We start from the raw sequence: 26617 nt of genomic DNA, 5'->3' as shown, positions 1-26617 counted from the left end.
ATGTTCTCTACACCGTCTGGTATGACAGCCACTAGCTACATGTGACTGTTGAGCAGTTGAAGTGAAGCTAGCATGACTGAGAAACTGAATTTTTGATTGTACTTCATTTTAATTAACTTAAATAGCCATGTGACTAATGGCAACCAAATTGGACGGAGCAAGTCAAAAAATGGAGAATGCCCCCTCACACAGAAGATCAGCAGTGATAACAGATGTGAAATGCCCCAATATGGTCTACTATTAAACTGTATCCTGCCTTGAAAGACTTTCCGAGTATTGAAATGACAACCCTCAGGCACTTAATGTACTGACTTGGCTGGTCTTTGTGAGTATGCCTGCACAGGCCGATTCAGCCACAGAAGCACTAACACTGGGGCTACACCTAGGTACAGACACACAACTCTCACTTTTTAATTACCGCCTGAGGTAGCACCTGATACAATCTGGTGTAAAGGAGTTTGCTTCTTTTCCTTTTGGTTTATGTCTTCACCATGTTAATTAAACAAAATAACCACATTTTCAGAAACCTACATTTTAAATTAAATTCTTGTGACACTCACTATCTGAAGTTTCCTTAATGTTTCCAAATAAAAAACGTTTCTCATTTTCTTCAGTTAAACTAATTGTATCATTATGTACCAACTGCTGTAAACTAGAGAGACAACCTATCTGCACAGGTTAAAAACACGTAAAGACTTACCCATACATAGAAACACAAATCAAGCAGCTTTTGTTTACAGTATTTATTATAGTAAAGGTTACTGTTGTAAAACATTAGTGACTTTGGTCCATATCTTATTTTCCATTTGTCTTTAAAACATTTTACATTATTTGCATCATACATTGTAATTTTTATGACTATACATAATTGGTTTTTTTCCTGACCCTTGGAATGTTACAGTTTCATGTAACTTTTTAAAAAATAAAAACATTGCAGACTAAATGTACTGATAAGTACATACTGAACAATTTAATTACCACAGTAATTAAAAAGTCCTGATCTTTACTTCTTAAGATTAAGATTCATTAACTTGCAATCTCTGGGATTTCTCTATTATCCACAATGAGAGTATGAATAATCCCTTCTTTCCGCTTCCCACTACTGACAGCCTTTATGTAACAGTCGTGGTTCCCGAGACTGAAGTGAGTTTCAGTCCCATCATCTACAAACTCACCCTGGATCAACAAAAGAAGAAGGAATTAGTGGTGCACAAACATTTCTCTTTGTCTAGAGCATTAATACCATCTAAAAGTACTAGTAGTACAATAAAATAATGTATTAAACAATAAGCTTTGAAAAACAAAGTCTAAAGCTTGTACTTAGATGCTTTTACATTTCTGTCATGAATTGAAAGTTTCCTTTTTATAACCCCTACAATCCTTAAGAATCTTAAATTCTTGGGGGAGGAAAATAAACCTCATGGCTATGTGTCTATAACATATGTTTTCAAAAATAAAAATGATAAACATGACATTTATTAGTTATTTATAAATGCCTCAAGTGATCTACCTGCCTCAGCCTCCCAAAGTGCTGGGATTACAGGTGTGAGCCACGGCATCCAGCCAGGGATAGTGTTCTTAGCCACTCTGAAAATCTGATTCCTCTGGGTATAAGGTGGCTTACAATAAAATATACAGACAACAAAACCAAACACCACTAAATCTATACCTGTTCTGTTCAATACAGTAGCCACTGGCCACATGTGGCTATTGGGCACTTGAAATTGACTAGTCTGAAAATAGATACGCTGTTTAAATATAAAATAGACACTAGATTTGAAACACCTAGTATGAAACAAAAAATATATAAAATAACTTTTCATACTGATTACATGTTAAATAATATTTTTGATATATTGATTTAAATTAAATATAGTATTAAAATTAACTTCATCTAAAATGTTTTCAAATGTGGATACTAGGTAAGTTAAAATTACACATGAAGGTCATATCTGTGCCTCATATGGTACTGTGATTGGGTAGCAGTGATCTAGAGTAAAAAGATTAGCACAGAGAAGGAAGGAAGGAAGAAGAGGCTTAGAGGATAAGAAATGATTTATGCTAGAAAGCAAAGAAACAGAAAATCAGATTTCAACCCTGGCTATGAGCTTCCTGGCAGCCAAAGTAGACAGAACAAGGCCCCCCAGTTAACAATACCAAGCCGAAGAAGGCACAGGACGCCTCAGGGAGAGAAGCCTTTTCCCAGCTCTGGGAAGGATGTGGCCAGTGGCTCCTTATGGGAGGTGTGCTGAATACCACAAGCACGTCCTTGGGTGCAGTGTGTTCCTGTCCCCATTTTTAATATTGAGCCTTGAAAAAAAGACTTCAGAGGAAAGGGCAAGGGTTAGGTAATATAATCTATATAACCAGCTTCTTGGCAATTGGACAAATATATAATTTTGGCACGATGCTTTGAGATAAAAAGGAGAAAATCAGCTGTAACTCACAGGCAACAGGATGAGTTTGTTGTGTGTACATACAGTACTGGGGAAGGCTGCCCAGATATGGAGCTGCCCAAACTGCCCTGCAAACTAGGTTGTAGTTACAATGAGAAAGCAACTGTGTTATAAAGAGCTATTTTCCAAACACATGTGGTTTCCTGTTAATTACTACAAAACAAAGATATGTGGATGAATATTATTTTCACCTTTTTACAACCACAACAACATTCTTTGTGTGTGTGTGTGACAGGGTCTTGCTCTTGCCACCCAGGCTGGAGTACAGGGGTACAATTGTAGTTCATTGCAGCCTTGAACTCCTGGGCTCCAGCAATCCTCCTGCCTCAGCCTCCTGAGCAGCAGGGACCAGGCACACACCAACATACACAGCTAACTTTAAAAAAAAAGTTTTGTGTAGAGATACAGTCTTGTCATGCTGCCCAGGGTGGTCATGAGCTCCTGGCCTCAAGTGATCCTCCCATCTCGGCCTCCCAAAGTTACAATTGCATTTTTTTTTTTTTTTTTTTTTTTGAGACAGGGTCTCGCATTCTGTTACCGAGGCTGGAGTGCTGTGGTGCAACCTTGGCTCACTGCAGCCCCAACCTCCCTGGAATCAGGTAATTCTTCCACCTCAGCCTCCTGAGTAGCTGGGACTACAGGCATGCGCCACCATGCTCTACTAATTTTTGTATTTTTAGTAGAGAGGGGTTTCGCCATGTCACCCAGACTAGTCTCAAACTCCTAGGTTCAAGCAATCTGCCCGCCTCGGCCTCCCAAAGTGCTGGGATTACATGCATGAGTCACCTCGACCAGTACAACCACACTCTTAATACCATAAAACAGCGTTCTCTTTACATGTGCACTGGAGAATTTCTCGAGTGTGAGAGGAAATGAGATTCAAAAGTGCTGATTCTCTATCTAGAGAATTCCAGGCTAGGAAAAAAAGAACAGGAAGAACCACCAGGTATGGCATTGGGCACAGAGTAGGTATCTGATCTATGTTAGTGGTAACTGGAGTTTTTCCAAAGGGGGCCATAAAATACTGAAGCACTCTCCAAGCCTCTCTGCATAAAAGAAGTCTCTATCAGCAGATTTAGCCCAGAGAGCAGCTCAAGCACTCAATTTTGAGTGAGCCCAAATTAAATTCTTCAGGACTCAGAAACAGAAAAGCATTCATCTTTGTGACTTTTAAATTTCAATTTATTGATTAATTATTTTAGAGATGGGGTCTCACTACGTTGCTCAGGCTGGCCTAAAACTCCTAGACTCAGGGGTTCCTCTCACTTCAGCCTCCCAAGTAGGAGGCCACTACAGACCTGTGCTACCACGTGTGGCTTCATCTTTGTAATTTTTGATTTCTGGCTTTGTCACCTCCTCAGAAACAGCTATCAGACCAAGTAGGTTCTAGGTGGTCTTATGAATAAATTAATCCCAGACCTCCTTTCCTCCAACTACCAACAGCACCTTTTCTCACTGTCTTATACCTATACTATACAAATGAGATAAAAGCAACTACAACATGCAAAATGTGACCAGAGAAGACAGCTTCCCATTATCTCTAGCCCTGATGTTCACATCTGGAGCCAGCATGAAAGTGGGTCGCAGCGACAGCACTCCCTGCTTGGCCCGCAGATCCCATAAGACATGGGGCTTACCACCCAGTGATTTCAGCTCCTAGTCCCACACTTTGTTTCCCACTCTCTCCCCTGTGCGCACTACTACTGTTTCATTCCTCCTTGAAATTCACTCCTACATTCATCCCATCCACAGCCACAGTAATCCAAGCACCTGATAGCAAAAGCCAAACACACTGGAGTCTAGATGGGGATTTCAGTGTGCCTGGCCACAGTGACTGGGGTAGCCTCTTTCTCCCTGCATCGGCACTGCTGGTCTAAAATTCCACTCGTCCTCTGGGCTTTGTGAGAGTGCCCTTTCCTGTTCGTCTACCTTCGCGTCATCTGATACCGTATCAGTCATTTTACAAAAATCTCGCTTTCAGAAAAGAACGCTCTGCTTGAGTGTATGGTATAAAGCATTCCTAAAGTGTGTTCTGTGGACCAGCAGCACTAGCAGCACCCAGGGAAATGTTAGAATTAGCATTTTAACGAGATCCCAGGCAATTTCTATGCATGCAAGTTTGAGAAGCAGTGATACGTAACGCACCACTTCAAATGGATAAACACAAGAGGACACCAACCTTTGGGGATATAATTTTAACTAGGGGCTCTTTTTAGGTATTTTACTTGCTAGGTATTTTACTGGTATTTTACTTGCTATGCTAGAGCCTGGTCCAGGACAGGAAAGGGAGAGTACGAAGTTGGTGTCAGCTAAGAACATAAGTTGTTTCCAAACTCATGGCACCAGGCACTGTCTGGCAAAGGTTTTCAGAATCTGGAGTCAGGAGTACTTAATCCCTTTTTTGTTTTTATCAACAGGGCCTTGGTTCATTATAAAATCTCTATAATTAGGAAATGCAGCAACAATTCAATGGTAACTTAGATACATGGCACTTAGAGTCATCAAATAGTCAACTTACTGCTGTCTCCAGTTTTTTACCATTGCACCATACGTCCATAGTGTCTTTTTCTGTAAAAGTAGCATAAAAACTTTAAGTTATAATTCTGTGAATTAAAGATAAAGCTAACTTTTCCTATTTATTACTTTAGGAAAGGATTGATATACCAGATCTCTAAAACTCCATTAATATTCCAAAACCCAATACTTTTTCATGGCTTTCATGGCTTGGAGACTCTCCTAAAATTTGAAGAAGCTGTGTTTGTTCTTTGTTCATAAAACTATAATGAAACAAAACAATCTTTTAAGAGAAAGTTATGGTCCTAATACAAATTGATGAAGCCTTATGAAACAAAATAAATCCAAAAGGACCATCTTTAAAGGAGGATGCATACAGGCCGGGTGTGGTGGCTCATGCCTGTAATCCCAGCACTTTGGGAGGCTGAGGCGGGCGGATCACGAGGTCAGGAGATCAAGACCATCCTGGCTAACATGGTGAAACCTTGTCTCTACTAAAAATACAAAAAATTAGCTAGGCATGGTGGCGGGCGCCTGTAGTCCCAGCTACTTGGGAGGCTGAGAGGCAGGAGAATGGCGTGAACCTGGGAGGCGGAGCTTGCAGTGAGCCAAGATCACACCACTGCACTCCAGCCTGGGTGACAGAGCAAGACTCGGTCTCAAACAAACAAACAAAAAAGAAGGATGCATACAGATGATTGTGAGCAGGGACCTTTCCACACAAAATGTCCTTCAGTACTGACCAGATGACTCCCCTGCCTCCCACACTCACCCAACTGGATAATGGCACAGAGGGACCACCGAAAGCAGCTGCCACGGGGTTTATACAGGATAGACAGCAAGTCCACTTTAGAAATCTAGTCCAGCTTCTTACTAGGTAGTACAATAATGTCTATTTCTTTTCAGAGTGGTTTCACTTTAGAGAAAAATTACTGGATTACAAGTAAAAAATAGGTATAGCTGGTGGACTGCACACTAAGGAACAATATGGAACAAAATGCTGCCCCGACACACTTAAACGCATCAGTTAACTTGCCATAGCTCACCTTAGGGTGGGGGAGTCCCCAGAGCCCCTTGCGAACGTTAGTGTCCTGGGAGTATCAGGAGAGAAGACTGCACTAGTCAAGAAGCCGGAAGATGAGCTTTGGGTATTATAGCGAAGAAGAGAAGGAAGTGTGGCCTGTATGTGCACAAGGAGTCCGGGGGTCAGGTTTGAGGCACCAGTCCAGGGTCTGACTACCTGGCCATCTGCTCCAGGAGCACAGTCTAAAGGGGGTTCTTTCCCTCCCCACACCTTGAGATGGGAGCCTCACTTAGAGATGGGAGAAAAGCCTGTGAGGTGCGCTAGATGGAAAAAGAGAAAGCCAGAGGGGTCCAGGAGATATGGGCAGGGGTCACCTCAGTGGCAGCCTTAGTAGAAAGTCACTACAGTCACAGCTGCAGGTAAACTCAACTTGTCCCAAGACATGATCAGTGTGCACAGTGCTATGATAAACCACGATGGTGGTGGAAACTCGTATTTTACTTGCTGTACTTACTGAACATGTGCAGGTACTCAGAGTTTCTACACTAGCGTATTAGCATGCCTCTGAAGAACACTACTAATCCAGAAGCCCTGAAAGTAAATGTATTAAATTTGACTACATAAAAGTAAAGAAAAGGCCGGGCTCAGTGGCTCATGCCTGTAATCCCAGCACTCTGGGAGGCCGAGGCGGGCAAATCACGAGGTCAGGAGTTCGAGACCAGTCTGGCCAACATGGTGAAACCCTGTCTCTACTAAAAATACAAACAATTAGCTGGGCATAGTGGTGGGCGCCTGTAATCCCAGCTACTCGGGAGGCTGAGGCAGGAGAATTGCTTGAACCCGGGAGGTGGAGGTTGCAGTGAGCCAACATTGCACCACTGCACTCCACACCAGACTAGGCAACAGAGTGAGACCCTGTCTCAAAAAAAAAAAAAAAAAAAAAAGTAAAAAAGCCACAGCACAACTGAAGAAAAATGCACACACATTAGCCAAGTTATGCAATAAATGACAAACTTGGAAAAATATTTCAAACTCATGGCACGAACAAAGGACTAAACTTACTAATGTGAAGACTGTGAGAAATGAAGGAGAAAAAGACCAACAACCAAAAGAAAATAGGGCAAAGGGCATGAACAGGCATCATGAGAAAGGAAACACAAAAGAAACTTAAACCTAAGATGCTCAACCTCACTTTTGAAAAAGACAAATAAAAACAACCCTGAAATACCATTTCTTCTCCTAGCAGAATGCCAAAAAATCCAAAAGTTTGGCAACATGTTCTGCTGGAGAACCTGGGGGAAAATAGTTAATGGGGGTACAAAATGGTAAAAGTACTATAGAAGGCAAATGGGCAGAAATCAATTAAAATGACAAATACAATTATTCTTTGACCCAGAAGAAGTCCTACTTTCCTACTTCCAGAAATGTGTACTAATATACTATGTGTCCTGTATTCCAAGAGGCATGCAAACAAAGCTATTCATGCAGCATTGCTTTTAACAGCAAAAGATTAGAAACAGCTCAAGCGTTCATCAGTTGGGAATGAGCTAAATATTTACTATTGAAATTTACTCTGTAGCTACAAAAAAGCATGAAAAAGTTCTTTAGGTTCTGATATAAAAGGATCTTCAGAATGTACTAAGTGAATAAAGCAAGATGCTTTTATGTGATAAGAGATAATATGTGTATTTGCTTGAATCTGAATAAAGAAACACTAGAGTGACACTAAAAATGGTTATCTTGGGGGAAAATGGCAGATGGGAACAGGGATGGAAGCAAGACTTTTCACTGTGTCTTTTAAGAGCATTTTGATTTCTGAATCTTGAGTATGTAACCTATTCAAAATGATATGTTAATAAAAGGATATATCTGGCTGATAAAATGTCAAATCTATCATGACTCAGAGGTGGATTCAGTGATTCATGGGAGGTGCTGCTGCATGTTCGTCTTGAAGCATCTCCTCTTTACCTGCCTGCAGATTCCCTCAGCCACAAGAACAATAGCTAGGGACTTCCCAGGTGAGTCCTGAGCAGGTTATGTTCTGTAAATGCTACCAGAAAAGTGAAACTTTTCAGAACAGAAAGAGAATTTCCTTTCAACATGAAGTTTCATACGTACTTTCCCCCTGCCAGTTTTATTTTCCTCCCATGATATTCAGTGGTGTGGAGACTACCAGAGCTAAGAATGCTAACCAACTCTGTTTTCATTGCCCTTATATGCCTCACATTTTTGGGGTGGTGAAAAAGAATGCACATGATCTTTGAGGTCAGGTCTCAGCATCACTTTTTACTAGCAGTACCCTTTGGCAAGTCACCACTACTCTGAGCTTCCATTTCCTCAGGGGCAAATGAAGATACCACTTTTCCCACAGGTTGTTATAAGGGTTAGGAATAATTTATATAAAGTGCCTAGTATAGTATCTGGCACATAATATGACCTCAGTAAATCATAATATTTTGTTATTCAAAGCTTTTTCGTGGCCTTGCTCTAATTTCTCAATATAAAATTTAGAAAGTCATATAATACTATCATTTGAAACTTGCCACATAATATATGTAAGTGACTTTTACCAGGAGACCCTAGATAAGCCCATTCTTTGCCCATGAGTAGTAATAATAACCACAAATAATATTTTAAATTAATTATTATTATTATTTTTGAGACAGAGTCTTGCTTGATCACCTAGGCTGGCGTGCAGTGGCGCGATCTCGGCTCACTGCAACTTCCGCCTCCCAGGCTCAAGCAATACTCCTGCCTCAGCCTCCCAAGTAGCTGGGGTTACAGGTGTCCACCACCATGCCCAGCTAATTTTTGTATTTTTAGTAGAGACGGAGTTTCACCATGTTGGTCAGGCTGGTCTCAAACTCCTGACCTCAAGTGATCCACCTGCCTTGGCCTCCCAAAGTGCTGGGATTACAGGTGTGAGCTACCATGCCCAGCCAAATCATTATTAATTTTGAGGCAGAGTTTCACTCTGTCATCCAAGCTGGAATGCAGTGGTGCAATTTAGCTCACTGCAACCTTGAATCCCTGGGCTCAAGTGATCCTCTCACCTCAGCCTCCCAAGTACCTGGGACTACAGGCATGTGCTACGTGACTCAGCAAATATGTAAATATTTTGCAGAGATGAGGTCTCCCTATGTTGCCCAGGCTGGTCTCGAACTCCTGGGCTCAAGTGATCCTCCCACTTCAGCCTCCTAAAGTGCTGGGATTACAGGTGTGACCCACTGTACCTGGCTGACAAATAATATTTTTAAAGAATTCACAATGTGAGAACCACTGCTAAGTACTTTACATGTACTAAATCAATTAAGCTTCGCTCATACCACAACTCTGTGAAGGAGTTACCATTATTATCCCCATTTTTTTTTGTTTTTTTGGTTTTTTTTGAGACGGAGTCTCGCTCTGTCGCCCAGGCTGGAGTGCAGTGGTGTGATCTCTGCTCACTGCAAGCTCTGCCTCCTGGGCTCACGCCATTCTCCTGTCTCAGCCTCCCGAGTAACTGGGACTATAGGTGCCCACCACTGCGCCCGGCTAATTTTTTTGTATTTTTAGTAGAGACGGGGTTTCACCATGTTAGCCAGGATGGTCTCGATCTCCTGACCTTGTGATCCACCCGCCTCGGCCTCCCAAAGTGCTGGGATTACAGGCATGAGCCGCCGTATTATCCCCATTTTACAGATGAGGAAACCAAGGCTCAGAGGTTAAGTAATTTGTCCATCGCACAGGTCTGATCCGGGAGCCTGCATTCTTCATAAGTAATCTGTAAAATGTAGGCTGTAGTCAGCATAGTCCACAGTTTGATGGATCTTGGAAGTAGAGGTGCAAGCAATATCAATAACATAGGGAATTTTGCCTTTACCTCAGTAAACGACCCTGGTCCCTTGTCCCTTCCAAACAGCAAAAGGGACAAGTCTGGGCTGAACTCTGTCTCATTTCCAGGCTCATGAGGGATTGCAAATGGATAGGGAAGAGTAAAGGCAGACAAGGAGTAAAAGGAGAAAAATAGATTTTTTGAAAGACCGGAGATAATTCACAAGTAGATAAGCAGGCCCCTGGGCGTTTAAAAGAGAACTAACTGTATGCTAGGCATAGCTTAGGTAGTCTCTTCCATTTCTCCCAGGAAAAGTTAATATCAATTGTATTACAAGTTGGCGAAGGAGCTGATTAAGTACCTAAAATTAACTAAAGGCCTGGTTTCATCATCTGTTAAAGTCCCATATGTTCAAGAGTGTTGACACTAATCATAATCCTTTTAAAAACTAAAATTTCCATTATTAATGAGATCCAGTGGTTCTAAAACTTTATTGCAGATTGAGTAACTATATTCCTAAATATATCACTATGAAATTTGGAAATATAAGGGATAAGATGAGCTCCCAAAACCTTCTGGAAAGAAAAAAATGAGATTCAGATTGGCACAAAACTTCTCATTTCAAACAACAGAGAATAAAAGCTATTGGAATAAGGGTTTCAAAAATTCTGAGAGAAAATTAGTTTGAAATTAAAACTCTGTACTGAACAAAACTATCAATTTAGCATTAGGATCAAAGTTATGTTTATTTCTTAGACACCCTTTATCAGGAGATTACCTAAGGATATATTCCAGTAAACAAAGATGAAAGCAGGAGTTAAGGGGTTCAATAACTAGAAGAACAAAAGAGTTCCATGAAAGAAAGTCTAGGGTGGCTATGAAGCAGCAGACTTGGATATTTAGAACAGGAAGCCAACAGACTCCCAATATTGTTGTTAAGAATGAAAAGAAGGGTAGTCACAGCTGCTTATACCTGTAATCCCAGTACTTTTGGAGGCTGAGGCAGGAGGATCACTTGAGCCCAGGAGCTCAAGATCAGCCTGGGCAACATGGTGAGATCCTGTCTCTACAAAAATTTTTTTTAAAGTTAGCCTGGCATGGTGATGTGGACCTGTGGTCCCAGCTACTCGGGAGGCTGAGGCTGGAGGATCACCTGAGCCCAGGAAGACAAAGTTGAGCCATGTTCATGCACACCAATGCATTCCAGCCTGGGCGACAAAGCGAGACCCTGTCTCAAAAACATCAAAGAATGAAAAGAATTCCAAGCAATAGAGAACATGAGTAAAACTGCTAACAGACATAGGAATATGGGTAAAGAAAAGATATATATCTACTTTCCATAAGAAAAGAGAAACCCAAACAGGAAAGCCTAGAAAAACAAACAAACAAAACTCTTCAAAAAGTCCTAAACTTTGATAAGTTTTATCTGATGCAGTACTAAGCCTATTGTTATCTAGGAAAATATTGCTTTCTTACTGATAAATCCTAAATTTCCAACTGTCTTTAAGATATATTTATAAAGAGAAATACCAAATAATATCAAAACCTGCACCAATATTACTTTTTTTTTTTTTGAGACAGAGTCTTTCTTTGTCACCCAGACTGGAATGCAGTGGCACAATCTCGCTCACTGCAACCTCCACCTCCTGGATTCAAGTGATTCCCTTGCCTCAGCCTCCTAAGTAGCTGGGATTACAGGCATGTGCCACTATGTCCAGCTAATTTTTGTATTTTTAGTAGAGAGGGGGTTTCACCATGTTGACCAGGCTGGTCTCAACTCCTGACCTCAGGTGATCCTCCCGCCTTGGCCTACCAAAGTGCTGGGATTACAAGCATGAGTCATCGCGCCTGGCAATATTACATTTTTTTAAAACCTAAACTTATAATCCTCAAATCCATCACCATAAAACCTGGCTTAAGATAGCTTACATATAAAATGGTGGATTAAATGAATGCTTCATTTACACAGGACACATTAGAAATACACCTGCTGGACAATATACACACTTGGTAGACAATCCCAAGCAGATGGGAAACAAAAAGATTTTTTAAAATGTTTTTAAACAAATGAAATACACCTGCACTTACACTCCCTCTCCTTTTCAAACCTCCATAGAAGGTCTGAATAGTTACAGGAATTAAACAGACATTATAAAAAAATAAGTTATGCAGAAACAGCACTAACTTACCCAAAACAATTCTAAAGTTCTCACCATCCATGTGTAATACCCAAGTATTGGTGGTTTTTGATCTGTTCTCCATATACTTCTTAAGACTCTTCCCATTAATTTCCAGAGTATATTCATAAGCAAAACCACTGATAGCATCTATATTTATGGTCGCTTTTGTCTTCGCAGCTCCAACACAGAATGTTTCTCTGCCCACTAATTTGAACATCCAATCTTTCCTTATCTCTTCCTACATAATAAAATAGAAAAATTTTAAACAGTCAAACGGAAGAAAAATTAATATTTAATTTTAGAAATAACGTAGAGTGAACAAAGGCAATGCCATTTAGACAAAATTTTATTGCCAGGCATGGTGGCTCATGCCTGTAATCCCAGCAAGCTTTGGGAGGCTGAGGCGGGCGGATCACGAGGTCAGGCGTTTGAGACCAGCCTGGCCAACACAGTGAAACCCCGTCTCGACTAAAAATACAAAAAATTAGCCTGGTGTGGTGGCAGGTGCCTGTAATCCCAGCTACTTGGGAGGCTGAGGCAGGAGAATCACTTAAACCCAGGAGGTGGAGCTTGCAGTGAGCCGAGACCACAGCACTGCACTCCAGCCTGGGTGACAGAGCGAGACTCCATCTCAAAAAAAAAAAAAAAAAAAAAAAAGGATATAATTTTATTAATTTATGACGCCAAGGTTTTAGAAAATAAAAGCACTTTAAATATTACATGTTGGCCGGGCGCGGTGGCTCAAGCCTGTAATCCCAGCACTTTGGGAGGCCGAGGTGGGCGGATCACGAGGTCAGGAGATCGAGACCATCCTGGCTAACACGGTGAAACCCCATCTCTACTAAAAAATACAAAAAAACTAGCCGGGTGAGGTGGCAGGCGCCTGTAGTCCCAGCTACTCGGGAGGCTGAGGCAGGAGAATGGCGCCAACCCGGGAGGCAGAGCTTGCAGTGAGCGGAGATCCGGCCACTGCACTCCAGCCTGGGTGACAGAGCGAGACTCCGTCTCAAAAATAAAATAAAATAAAATAAAAATAAATAAATAAAAAATATTACATGCTATATTCCATGAATTCTATAACTATTTACACAGCAAAATGATACAGATCAAAAACATGACTATAAGAAAAAAAAACCCCAAATTCACATATGAAGATGCTACTTTAACAAAATCAAGCTTCTCTATACATCATATTTTACAAAGTAACATATTTTCTTCCTACCTTTCCATCTACATATACTACTCGTTTGCCTGATGTAGTCCCATGTTCAAATTCAATCTTGTGGACTCCGTCACTTAAAGCAACATCCCAGACAGCTACGAGGTCTGTCATTTTTTCTAGACTGTAAGGAGGGCTAAAGGAATAAAATAAAGCAATTATACAGGGCCTAAATACTAATTAAATAACCAATTAATCCTTCCAAGATGAAAATATTAGATTAAAACCTCTAAAATGTCAAAATATTAAAGTGACAGTACCTAAGAAATTCTACTCACAGTACATGTAACTATTTTCTCCTTCTTATTCACTCTTCCTTTAAGATACAACTACTATATATGGGTACATAGTCCGATTACTTCTAAAAAAAGCTACCTGAATATTAATAGGATTAAGAAAGCATCAGTTTATCCTGGTTAGTATTTTAGGTTAGGCTACAGTACAGTGCATGGAAAGGCCAGTAAAAAGTCTTTACTCTTCCCCCACCAGCTCCCATTTAAAAACCATGGTATTTAATTTTATTCTCCTTTTCAGGTCTAATCACTCTAAAACAAGAACTCTCCAAACCTCCCATACTTAAACTAATACTAGGGATTTGTTTTAACAAAAAGTTTCTAATTTATTATACTGAGACAGAAAAAAGTCATGGAAGAAATGTCCTATAATAAAGAAAAATAATTTTAATATGTTATGAAAAATATTCTTGGCATTATTACAGGAAACCTTATTTAAAAAAATAAAGGACTTTGGGCTGGGTGAGGGGCTCATGCCTGTAATCTCACACTTTGGGAAACCAAGGTGGGCAGATTACTTGAGCCCAGGAGTTCCAGACCAGCCTGGGCAACATGGTGAAACCCTGTCTCTACAAAAATATTAGTCACACAGGATGGCTAATGCCTGGAGTCCCAGCTACTTGGGATGCTGAGGCAAGAGAGTCATCTGAGACCAGGAGGTTGAGGCTGCAGTGAGCCATGATTGCACCACCATGTTTCAGCCCAGGTGAAAGACTGAGACTGTCTCAAAAATAAGAAGTAAATAAAGGATTGTGGTTTGTCGGAAATTTCTGGCATATACTTAAACATATATTTTTGAGTGTGAATGATATAATACATACATAATATCTAATTAATATTTTGATACTGGTGTATCTTTTTAGCTTTGACAGAAGTATCATTTATTACAGCAATAATGATCATAGCTAACAGCTATTAAGTATTACTATGTGCCAGTCACTGTTCTAAGAGCTTTAAATATGTTAACTCGCAGAATCACCATGAGATGGCTACTGTTAGTATCCTTATTTTACAGATGAGGCTCAGAGAGGCTAAGGGTTTACCTAAGGTTACAATGACATTAAGTGGCAGAGGCAGGATTTAAACCTAGGATTCTGGCTCCAAAGCCTGTTCTCTTAACTACATCTTCCTCTTTGTTCACCTTAATCCCCTTTGTATGCTCTAAATTGAAGATGGTAAATGGATTTTATATCATTTTGAAGTAGTTGCCAAGAACTCTGCGCTGAGAGAAAAGAGGAGATCTCATAACAAGGCTCTACCGAAATGGATGCCATGTTACTGGAGGCTACCCCCACGCCAGGTATTTACTACTCCTGCTCTAAATCATTTAAAAGTAGAACCATGTATTCTGAAATTTTACAGAATGTATTCTTAACAGAGTAGCTTGGATAAATCACTCTTTTGAATGATAACAATCTTGAAAATGTCAAAGGCTAGTTTACTGCAATATAAGACATTTACCTTTCATCATCTTCAAAGATAGGACTGTCATCTCCAGATGCCATGGTTGGCAAAAACAGTCTTTAATCCAATTAGCAGCCAGGAAAGAAAAAAGCAGAATTGCAGCAAAGAGAGACTGAAAGCAACAATGATGACATCTACAAAGGGTTTTTCTAATTTTGCAATCCATTTATTAAATTACATGGAGTTTCCGATGAAACAGCTTTCACATAAAATAGAACTGCAATCTTTACTTTTCAGAGAAAGATGTTACATCATGCAAATCAGTCATATTTCTCCCTGTTATGGATTTATAATTTCTTAAAGGTATACTTTATCAAAACTAAAGAACAAACTCTCATTTATTGCACATCAGAGCTGCAAGAGACCTAAGAGATCCTCTGGGTCCTATGCTTCTCAAATTGAAGCACAAGAAGCCCCAAGGCTATGAGTCAGGGAATACATCAAACTCCAGGATAAACACAATGCATCTTCTGGGAGCATCAGTGTTAAAGTGGTAACTAATTTAAAATGTAATCTTTATTTTAGAAGGCTACACTATGGTGGAACATAATTTTTAAAATCTTTGTTTAGATAACTTCAAAGAACTGATGAGTTTGCAAGAAGCAGACAGGGATATGCTGGTCTGCTTTCAAAGAGCAAACTTAATTGATCCCCCTACTTAAGCCCATTTAATTTACTAGTGCCAATGATGAATCGACAAAAGTTATGTGGCTGGCTCATGCAACTGGCACTATCCAACCCAGAACTAGAGTCCAGTACTATGCAATGAACTAAACAGTAACTGGGCCGCAGTGTTAATTAAGCTGTACTAAAATCAGAAATGCACACAAATTCACATGCATAGGAAACTCTCACATAGGAAACCCTCACATTTGAAGATTTGGGATTCACAGTTTCACTCCTGCCAAAGTACCCTAAATTCAACTATGTTTTGCTTCCAAGATCTACCCTAGTTTAGCCCTTTCCTTAATTAGCGCCTGTTTCCTATAGATGCTCAAGAATGCTCTCTCCTGGTTAAAAATAGGAGATTGCTAACCCTCTCTGGCTGGAAACAGCCAGAAGTCACAAATTATTAAAAAGTTTTTTGTTTGTTTTTGAGACAGAGCCTCACTCTGTCTCCCAGGCTGGAGTGCAGTGGCATGATCTCGGCTCACTGCAACTTTTGCCTCCTGGGTTCAAGCAGTTCTCATGTTTCAGCCTGTTGAGTAGCTGGGACTACAGGTACATGCCACCACATCTGGCTATTTTTTTGTATTTTTAGTAGAGATGGGGTTTTGCCATGTTGGTTAGGCTGGTCTCGAACTCCTGGTCTCAAGAGATCCACCCGTCTCAGCCTCCCAAAGCGCTGGGATTACAGGCATGAACCACCATACGCCCAGCCAAAAAGATATTAAAGAAGACATTAGCACTCATAAAAGCAATCCAATGGGCCAGAAAAGCTAAGGATTTTAGAATAAAAACTAGGTAAATATTTGTACCTAAAATAAATCCCTCTTTTTAAAAATTAGCACCACACAAATTTGTGAATTTTTCTACTCTTAAGGATTATCCCCTACGAAACCAGAGGGTATCCTTCAACAATAAGAACAAAAAGAATGCACAGCAATATAATAAGCCAGCCAGGCATGGTGGCATGCACCTGTAGTCCCAGCTACTGGGGAGGCTAAGGTGGGAGGATCGCTTGAGCCTAGGAGTTAGAGGCTCTGGTGATCATGCCACTACACTCCAGCCTGGATGACAGAGTGAGACCCTGTCTCAAAACAGATATCTCTATATATATGCTATATATAACATATATTTACTATATATACTATATATTATATATAATATAATATAGATAGATACTATATATACACATATATATACACACACACACATATATACATACACAATGTAATTATATGTACTCCAGCCTGGGTGACAGAATGAGACCCTGTCTCAAATCATATATATATATTTTATATAGATAGATATTATATATCTATATTATAGATAGATAAGACAGTATAATTATAGGTACTCCAGCCTGTGTGACAGATATAGATAGATAAACAGACAGATAGATACAGATAGATAGATAGAGATATATATAGATATACGTATCTGTTTTGAGACAGGATCTCACTCTGTTGCCCAAGCTGGAGTACATATAAATAATATGTATATTTATATACATATTATATGTAGTATATATACATTATATAATATATACATATAATATATAAATATTATACATACATATAATATAAATAAAATAAGCCAAACAGCATAATATAAACTTCAATAAGGCATCCTTTGTAAATCAGAATGTATTTAGGGGTGTTATTCAAATTTTGCTCTACAATTTTCAGAGACTCCAGAAAGTTCAGTAATGTAGGCATTCAAACCTAAAATAATTGCTCTGTTTTCTATTATAAGGAATTCCAAATACTACTAAATCACACTAAGATACAACATCTTAATTATAATACCTTTTCATGGAGAAGTATAAAAGGCAATACCACCAATTATAAGAAAGATTAGAAATCATGATCACATTAAAACATTTTTTCTTCTCTAAACTTATGAACAATCATCCAGGCATTCAACAATTATTGAAGGACTACCTAAAATATAGCAATTTTTCATTCTCCAATAATTAAAAGTACACCTGATAGAAGAGAATTATAAACAAAGATAAAAGTAAGTACTGAAGCAATTATCTAGCAAATTTGAAGCATTCTAATTCTACTTATATAACTATATATCAAAATTATGTTTCTTCTTAAAGTTACAAATCAATATAAAATTCTGTTACTCTCTTTGCCTTTCTCTGACTAAATAAGAAAAATGCTGCTTTAATACAAAGTTAATAATATTTCAATTTTCTTGTTCATGCTATCCATTATTTTAAGCAAAACACTAAAAATATCTTTTTATAAATGGTTAATAATTATAAAATGTTTTTAAAATTACTCCTTGGAGTGTGCATGATGGTTTAGCCCTGTAATTCCAGCACTTTGGGAGGCTGAGACAGGAGAATCATTTGAAGCCAGGAACTCGAGACCAGCCTGGTCAACACAGTGAAACCAAAAAAAATTAGCTGGGCGTGGTGGCATGTGCCTGTAGTCCCAGCTACTCAGGAGGCTGAGGCGAGAGGATCGCTTGATTCCAGGAGTTTGAGACTGCAGTCAGCCATGACCATGCCACCACACTCTAGCCTGGCCAACAGAGCAAGACGCTGTTCCAAAAGCAAAACAACAACAACAACAAAACAAACAAAAGACATTATTCTTTGGAACATTAAAAGTATATTCAGCTTATAAAAAGCTGCAATACTTCAAATTTTGTACAATTTTAAAAGGCAGAGATTAACTTTAAAAACTGCTTTCTATGCAAGGATTAAAGTGACCATTATCTTATACACAGCCTTAACCAAAATATGAGAGAGTCATACAATTTTCAGCACTGGAAAACAAAGAACAATAAAATCACCTGGTCTAGCCTCTTTCCTTCATTATGGGGAAATCAGTAACACACATCCCTCCAAGTGCCATCTCCACTGCCAGTCCTGGGTTCTTATTACCTATCCAACTTTCTAACAAAGCTGTAGAGGGTGCCAATAATGCACATGGAGTAAAGAAAACTTTTCAAATGATCTTACCGCAAACAGTAATTCCCATCAACAAATCCCATCTAATGTTTAAGAAAAATGTCCAAAATCAACTCTGCCTCCTGCTTTTGGGCTTCTCTCCTATCTCCTATTCCAGCAGTTTCACTAGTCTTATGACCTCTGTCACTTTATACATTCCATTCCAATCTCACCACTTTAAAATTTAATTGAAATTGCTCTTCTGGCTCAAAAACTGGAGAGCACACATAGAAAACACTCTTAATAGCCACAAATGCAACAGGTTAATAGACTGACATCTGTTTTTTGGCCCTTCATATCAGGGAAAATCATTAAAAACCACTAGTCAACTCATCAAATGCACATAAAAATATGCCCACTAGTGAGTCTTTAGGGAAACATGAAATAAAATAGAGATTTAGGCTAGATGTCTGAAAGGAAGTAAATACGAATAATTATTCTAAAACCTCAACAGGCACTAAAGCACAGAGATCAATGTTTACTTAAACAGACTTTAAGATACTTTGGACCATCAGCTGATTTTTCATTTTGAGAATATCCCTATACAAAAGTAAACTTACTTCCTCCATAACTGGTGATTCTCTGGATGGGAATACCAGCCTGAGCAAATGTAATTCACTAATTCAACAAATACGTAAATGCCCACCAAATGTTCTGAAAGCACTCCAAAGTCACATACAGATGGTGCCCGGCTTACAACGATTTGACTCAATGATCTTCTGACTTTAAGATGGTGCAGAAGAGATACGTGTTTGGTAGAAACCATACTTTGAGTACCCATACAACCATTCATTTTCAGCACAGTACAAAAAGTTACATGAGACAGCCAACACTTCATTGTAACATAGGCTTTGTGTTAGATGATTTTGTCCAGCTGTGGGCTAAGGTAAGTATTCTGAACACACTCAAGGTAGGCAAGACTAAGATATGATGTTTGATAGGTTAGGTGGACTAAATGCATTTTCGACTTACAGTATTTTAAACTTGCAGTGGGTTTACTGGGATATAACCCCATCACAAGTCAAGAAGCATCTGTACATGTTTTTGTTTTTGTTTTGAGACAGGGTCTTGTTCTGTTGCCCAGGCTGGAGTGCAGTCGATGGTGTACTAAATGCTCACTGTGGCCTCAACCTCCCAGGCCCAAAGGATCCTCCCATCTTAGCCTCCCAAGTAGCTGGGACTACAGGTACACACCACCACACCCGGCTCATTTTTGTATTTTTTGTAGATATGAGGTTTCACCATGTTACCCAGGCTGGTCTTGAATTCGTGGGCTCAAATAATCCACCTGACTTGGCCTCCCAAGATGCTGAGATTACAGTCACCGCACACGGTCGTACATGTCTTTTAAAATTTTCTGTGGGTTTGTATGATTTACAGCAGCTATGCTCTATTTGTTTTCTCAAGGGGAGATGTACCTTCACAACAAAAGTTTTCTTATGATAAATGTCCAGCTTTCAGTTTTTTCCAACATTTATTTGAGCCTGCTATCAAGAGACACTGTACTAGACGCTGTCAGAAATTTGAAGAAAATCCTTCTTTTTTTGTTTTTTGAGATAGGGTCTCACTCTAGTCATCCAGGCTGGAGTGCAGTGGTGCGATCTTGATTCACTGCAGCCTCGACCTCCTGGGCTCAAACAATCCCCCTACCTCAGCCTCCTTAGTAGCTGGGACCATAGGCATGTGCCACAACACCCAGCTAATTTTGTAATTTTTTGTAAAGATGAGGTTTCACCATGTTGCCCCGGCTGGTCTCGAACTCCTGAGCTCAAGCGATCCTCCCAATTCAGCCTCCCAAAGTGCTGGGATTACAGGCATGAGCCACCATGCCCAGCCTGAAGAAAATGTTTCTGTCCTTAAAGAATTTGAGAGTTCAGAAATAAATCCACGTATCTGTGGCCAAGTGATTTTTGACAAGGGGGCCAACTCTATCTGGTGGGGAAAGAATAGTCTCTTCAACAGATGTTATGGGGAAAACTAGATTTTCATACACAAGAGAATTAAGTTGAACCTCACCTATCTCACACCATATACAAAAGTTATCTCAATGATCTAAATATAAAAGCTAAAACCACAAAACTCTTAGAAGAAAACATAGAGGTAAATCCTCATGACCTTGGATTTGGCAATGGATTCTTAGATAGGACACCAAAAGGATAGCAGCAAAAGAAAAAACAGATAAACTGGACTTCATCAAAAGTTAAAACTGACTGGGTGTGGTGGCTCACACCTGCAATCCCAACAATTTGGGAGGCCAAGGTGGGAGGACTGCTTGAGTCCAAGAGTTCAAGACCAGCCTGGGCAACACAGGGAGACCCCATATCTACAAAAAAATTTAAAAACTAGCCAGGCATGGTGGTGCATGCCTGTAGTCCCAGTTACTCGGGAGGCTGAGGTGGGAGGATCACTTAAGCCTGAAAGGTCAAGGCTGCAGGTGAGCTGTGATTGCACCACTGTACTCCACTCTTGGCAACAGAATAGACCCTGTCTCAAAAAAACAAAAACAAACTAAAATTTCTGTGCATCAAAGGACATTATCTAGAAAGTGAAAAGACAAGGATGAGAGAAAATATTTGGAAATCATATATCTGATAGATGTTTCACATTCTGAATATATAAAGAACTCTACTGCTCAAAAACACAAAAGACAACCCCATTTAAAAATGGGCAGAGGGGCCGGGCACAGTGGCTCACACCTGTAATCCCAGCAATTTGGGAGGCTGAGGCGGATGGATCACCCGAGGTCAGGAGTTCAAGACCAGCCTGGCTAACATCGTGAAACCCCGTTTCTACTAAAAATACAAAAAATTAGCCAGGCGTGGTGGCAGGCACCTGTAATCCCAGCTAGCTACTCGGGAGGCTGAGGCAGGAGAATCACTTGAACCCGGGAGGCGGAGGTTGCAGTAAGCCAAGATCGTGCCATTGCACTCCAGCCTGGGCAACAAGAGCAAAACTCCATCTCCAGGAGAAAAAAAAAAGGCAAAGGACTTCAACAGACATTATTCTAAAGAAGACATACAAATAGTCAATAAGCATATGAAAAGATGCTAAACAACATTAACCACAAGAGAAATGCAAATCAAAACCACAATGAAATACAACTTCACATCTACTAGGATAGCTATACTAAAGATAAACAGAAAATAATGAGTGTTGGCAAGGATGTGGAAAAACTGGAATCCTTGTACATTGCTAGTGGGACTGTAAAATGGTGAAGCTGTCATACAAAATGATATGACAGTTCCTCAAAACCTAAACAGAGAATTACTATACGACCTAGCAATTCTGCTGCTAGGTATACACCCAAAAGTTTTGAAATCAGTCACTCATACACCTGTATACTATTGTTCATTGTAGCATTTTCCAATAGCCAAAAGATGAAAACAACCCAAGTTGTCCGTCAACGTAAGAATAAATAAAATGTGGTATATACACTTGATCTTAGCCAAAAGGCTGAGAAGTGATAAAATGCATACATATACAAAGGATATTCCTTTTTATTCAGCCAAAATAAGGAGTGATATTCTGACATATGCTATAACATGGATGAACTATGAAAATTTTATGCTAAGTGAAACAGTCAGACAAAAAATGACAAATACGATTCCACTTACATAAAATACTCAGAATAGGGACATTCATAGAAGCAGAAAGCAGATTAGATGTTCCCTGGGAAAAGGGGAAGGGATAAGGAGAAGTCTCAGTTTCTTTTGCGTTGCTATAAAGGAATACCCGAGGTTGCATAATTTATAAAGAAAAAAGGTTTATTTAGCTCATGATTCTCATGTCTGGAGAAGCTCAAGATTGGGCATCTGCATTTGGTGAGGGCCTCAAGTTGCTTCTACTCATGGCAGAAGGCAAAGGGGAGCTGGCAGTGTAGAGAGTACGTGACCAGAGAGAAAGCAAGAGAGATGGGGGTGGGGTGGGGTAGGGTGAGGGGGTTGGGGGGGAAGGTACAGGCTCTTTTTATCAAACAGTTATAGTGAGAACTGACAGAGCAACAACCCATTCACCTCCAAAGGAGGGCATTATTCATGTATTCATGAAGGATCTGCCCTCATGACCCAAACACCTCCCATTAGGCCCCACTTCCCAATACTGCCACACTGGGGATCAAATTTCAACATGAGATTTGGTAAGGACAAATATCCAAACCATAGCAGGGAGTTATTGCTTAATGGTTACTGTGTTTCTGTTTAAGGTATTGAAAAGTTTGGCAAACAGTGACAATGATCGCACAATACTGTGAATGTACTTAATGTCCCTGAATTGTACACTAAAAAATTGTTAAAATGGCAAATCTACGTTATATATATTTTACCACTTCAAAAAGTTATTTATATAAAAAAGAAGCGTATACTTTAAATGGGTGAATTACATGGTATGTGAGTTATAGTTCAGTAAAGTTGTTAATTAAAAAAAAGAACGAAAGAAAAGCAGGTGTCCTAGCCGTAGTGTCTCTTGGGATGCAATTACACCTGAAACCAAAAGATAACATCTGTCTTTGTCCCCAGTTTCCACTTCACTCAGAAATATCTGTCACATAGATCTCCAAGTTACAAATTCGATTTAATAAACACATGGCATATTCTAAGTTCATCCCGCATACCAACAGTTATTGGGTACTTATGTACCAGGCTCTGGGCAGGACACTAACCTCAGAGTGGGGGAGTCTGGAGAGACCAAGAGATGATTATAGTACAACAATGGGAGTGTCCTTATAAAGGGAAGCAGCATAGGACAGAATGGGAAGGGTCCTAGCTCTGCCAAAGAAGGCTTTGGTTTAAAACTTTGGAGAAAAGTGGCCAGGCGTGATGGCTCACACCTGTAATCCCAGCACTTTGGGAGGTCAGATCACTTGAGGTCAATAGTTCGAGACCAGCCTGGACAAAATGGTGAAATCCTGTCTCTGCAAAAATAGAAAAATTTGCCGGCCATGGTGGCGCACATCTGTAAATCCCAGCTACGCCAGAGGCTGAGGCACAAGAATCTCTTGAACTCGGGACATGGAGGTTGCAGTGAGCCAAGATCGTGCCACTGCACTCCAGCCTGGGCGACAGACGGAGACTGTCTGAAAAATAAAAAAATAAAACTTGGGAGCAAGAAATTAATCCACTGTTGTTTTTAAACTCTTATGCATGTACTTAATTTTCAAGATTCTATGACCAAACTGGAAAATGATAAATACAAAAAAATCCATCTATTTTTGCAAATGTTATTAAAATGTAAATAAAAAAGATGAAAAACCATATTCCACTTATTTTCACTGATGGAGATGATGCCAAGCACTTGAAACTTCAAAGAAAGCTTTTTCAGTATCTCATACTTACCCATCAATCTTTTAAAATCCCTTCCCTAGCAACACAACACCTAAGTTTCAGAGCATGACTTAAACACCAACATGTTCATCTAATCCTACCTGAATTTTGCTTTAACTTAGGTTTATCCTTATTGGGGACTGAAATGATTTGCTCAAGATAAACTGAAGTCAGTGTAAAAATTACTCAGATGATAGTAGTTACTAGGATGCTCATAGTTCCCTTTTCAACAAAAGCCCCAGGTATGACCAGCCAATAATGCAAGTCACACTTAAGTGTTGACATCTTCATACCCGGCCCGGCCCCGTATTAAGTGAGGGGGGTCTCCAGTAAAGTCAGTCAGGAAGCTCCTCGAGCCAAGTATTCCCAAATGCTACTTACTGGAGGTACAAAAATGAGAATAACTTTTCTGAAGTTATTCATTTCACAATCTATACCAGAAGCCTTGTGGTAGAGATTGTAGATTCTATCTTGTTTTAGAACGAATCTTGTGGGATTCATTCTACACAAATGATCATGCTCAAAATCCCAGATGCAACGGTGCTCAGTTAATTACTTTTTGCAATAACTAAAAACTGGAAACCACTTGGGTGCTCACAATCAGGGAGAAACTACCTTTAGTAAATCACATTCCAGTCAAAGCCATGCCAGGAGTCAGGGATAGATGAGGCAGTCAACCTGGCACACAGGAATGTACAGTCTAGTGTGGCCAATAAAAAGGACGCAGAAAAACATTTAAAGATACGGGTAAATGCATGTGATGTATTATTAAGACAATGAGGCCGAAGGTTGAGGCTGCAGCAGTGAGCCGAGATCGCGCCACTGCATCATTCCAGCCTGGGCGACAGGGCGAGATCCTGTCTCAAAGGAGAGGGAGCGAGCGAGAGCGAGCGAGCGTGTTTCAGCACTTTATGATGCAGGTTCTGCAAAAATAAGCCCCGCTCATATTACAAGGAAAAACCGTCTGGAAGAAAATACATCTTCATGTTAACCCAGCTTGTCTCTGGGGAACACGGGCACGGCTGCTTTGCTTGCTTCCTTGTTGCTTTCTGTTCTTTTTTTCGACAGTGACAAATATTATATTTAGAGTTCGCGAACAGGCCGGAGGCGGGTGCGGCAGGTCGCGGGGCAGGGCCTGGCCAGGCAGGGACGGCCAGGCAGGGACGCCCCCGCACCGCCCCGGTCTGGCCCCGCGCCCCGCCGCACCTCTACCTTTACCCGCGGTGAGCGGGAGCCGGGTCCCGCCCCAAGGCCTGGGATCACCGGCGGGCCGGCTGGAAGCGTCCGGAACTCACCCAACGCCTCACCCGCCTGGGTCTCACCGACCGCGCAGACACCTCCCGCCGCCGCCGCCGCCCAGAGATGGCCGCCGCCTGCGCAGCAGGGCCGAGGGCGTGGGGATGCCGGGGGCTGTGCGCAGGGGCTTCCAGGGTGCGGAGCTGACGGGCCCGAGGCGTCCAGGCGGGCGCAGGCGCGACCCCGACCCCACCCGGGCTGCTACCTCACCTGCGCGCTGTGGGCCGTGGGAGGCTCTGGGGTAGGTTTCACCAAACAACCGGTTGGTTCCGACTCGGCTACGTAGGCCGCGTGGCCTTGCTTCCCTCGCAGAGAAACAGGCGCAGCCGGCGCGGAGGTTGAAAGCTCTGCGGGCGCGAGTACCAACGCGCCGACTGTTTGTCGCGCCTCAGGTCCCCTGGGGCGCCCAGTGCAGGAGGCCACCCCTCCCGCCGCCACGGACCCAACCCCGGTCCTCTGCCTTAGCCGAAGGCCGCACCCTCCGCACACAGGCCTTCCTCAGCCCCAACCCAGGACATCACCAGGTCCCGCAGTGCGTCCAGTCTTCCCGCCCGCAAGTGTGGGTAGGAGCCGGCCGCTGGCCCCGCGCTGGGCACAACCTGGTGGGCTAAACCAGCCCTGTGCCTGCTCTGCAGCTATGGGGAAGGGAAACCTGGTCATGGCAGCTATGGCATTCGCTCCTTAAAACCTCTTTATGGAGTCTCATTCCTTTTTTAAAGACCCAAACTACTTAAGGTGGGCATGAAGCCCCCATGTGTGATCTAGCCCCTGTCTGCTTGGCTTCATTTAGGTCCTTAAAGGATGCAGGTTTCTTCTCACCTAGGGCATCTGCAAATGCTCTTCCCTCTGCCTGAACACTCCTCACCTCTTCCCTGTTGTGAGTGTTCTTCATATATCATTTCTTAGGTTATACTATCCTGGCCTATGAGACTTTGCAGCATTGCTGGGTGTGGTGGCTCATACCTGTAATCATGGCATTTTGGGAGGCAGAGTGGCGGATCGCTTGAGTCCAGGAGTTCAAGACCAGCCCGGGCAACATGGCAAAAAAAAAAAAAAAAAAAAAAAAGAAAGAAAAAGAAAAAGAGAGCGAGAGAATGAGAAAAAAAGAAAGAAAATAATTAGCAGCTCAGGCCTGTAATCCCAGCTACTTGGGATGCTGAGGTGGGAGAAGTGCTTGGGCCCCAAAGGGAGGTAGAGGCTGTAGTGAGCTGTGATTGCACCATTACACTCCAGCCTGGGCAACAGAGCGAGACCCTGTTTCATTTAAAAAAAAAAAAAAAAACACACACACACACACACAAACCAGCCGGGCTCAGTGGCTCACACCTGTAATCCCAGCACTTTGGCACTTTGGGAGGCTGAGGCAGGCATGGCAAAACCCCATCTCTACTAAAAATACAAAACTTAG

The 26617-nt window shown here is 41.1% G+C and overlaps 1 protein-coding gene across 6 annotated transcripts; it reads right to left on the bottom strand.

The window, feature by feature from the left end:
- Positions 1–728: 728 nt before the first annotated feature.
- Positions 729–25656, bottom strand: FAIM (Fas apoptotic inhibitory molecule). 6 transcript variants are annotated; one of them, XM_028843395.2, is made up of 7 exons: positions 25209–25295; positions 14962–15021; positions 13211–13343; positions 11998–12226; positions 4975–5024; positions 2158–2323; positions 729–1176 (listed from the first exon to the last, which is right to left on the bottom strand). In XM_028843395.2, the coding sequence occupies exons 2-6, from the start codon at positions 15003–15005 to the stop codon at positions 2183–2185; spliced, it is 597 nt and encodes a 198-aa protein (XP_028699228.1). In that variant the 5' UTR covers positions 15006–15021; positions 25209–25295; the 3' UTR covers positions 729–1176; positions 2158–2182.
- Between the last annotated feature and the right edge of the window lie 961 nt (positions 25657–26617).

Source organism: Macaca mulatta, chromosome 2 (assembly GCF_049350105.2).
Source record: "Macaca mulatta isolate MMU2019108-1 chromosome 2, T2T-MMU8v2.0, whole genome shotgun sequence".
In the NCBI taxonomy this organism is placed as follows: domain Eukaryota; kingdom Metazoa; phylum Chordata; class Mammalia; order Primates; family Cercopithecidae; genus Macaca; species Macaca mulatta.
The sequence above is the reverse complement of the archived record's forward strand: the minus strand, read 5'-3'. Positions and strand labels throughout refer to the sequence as shown.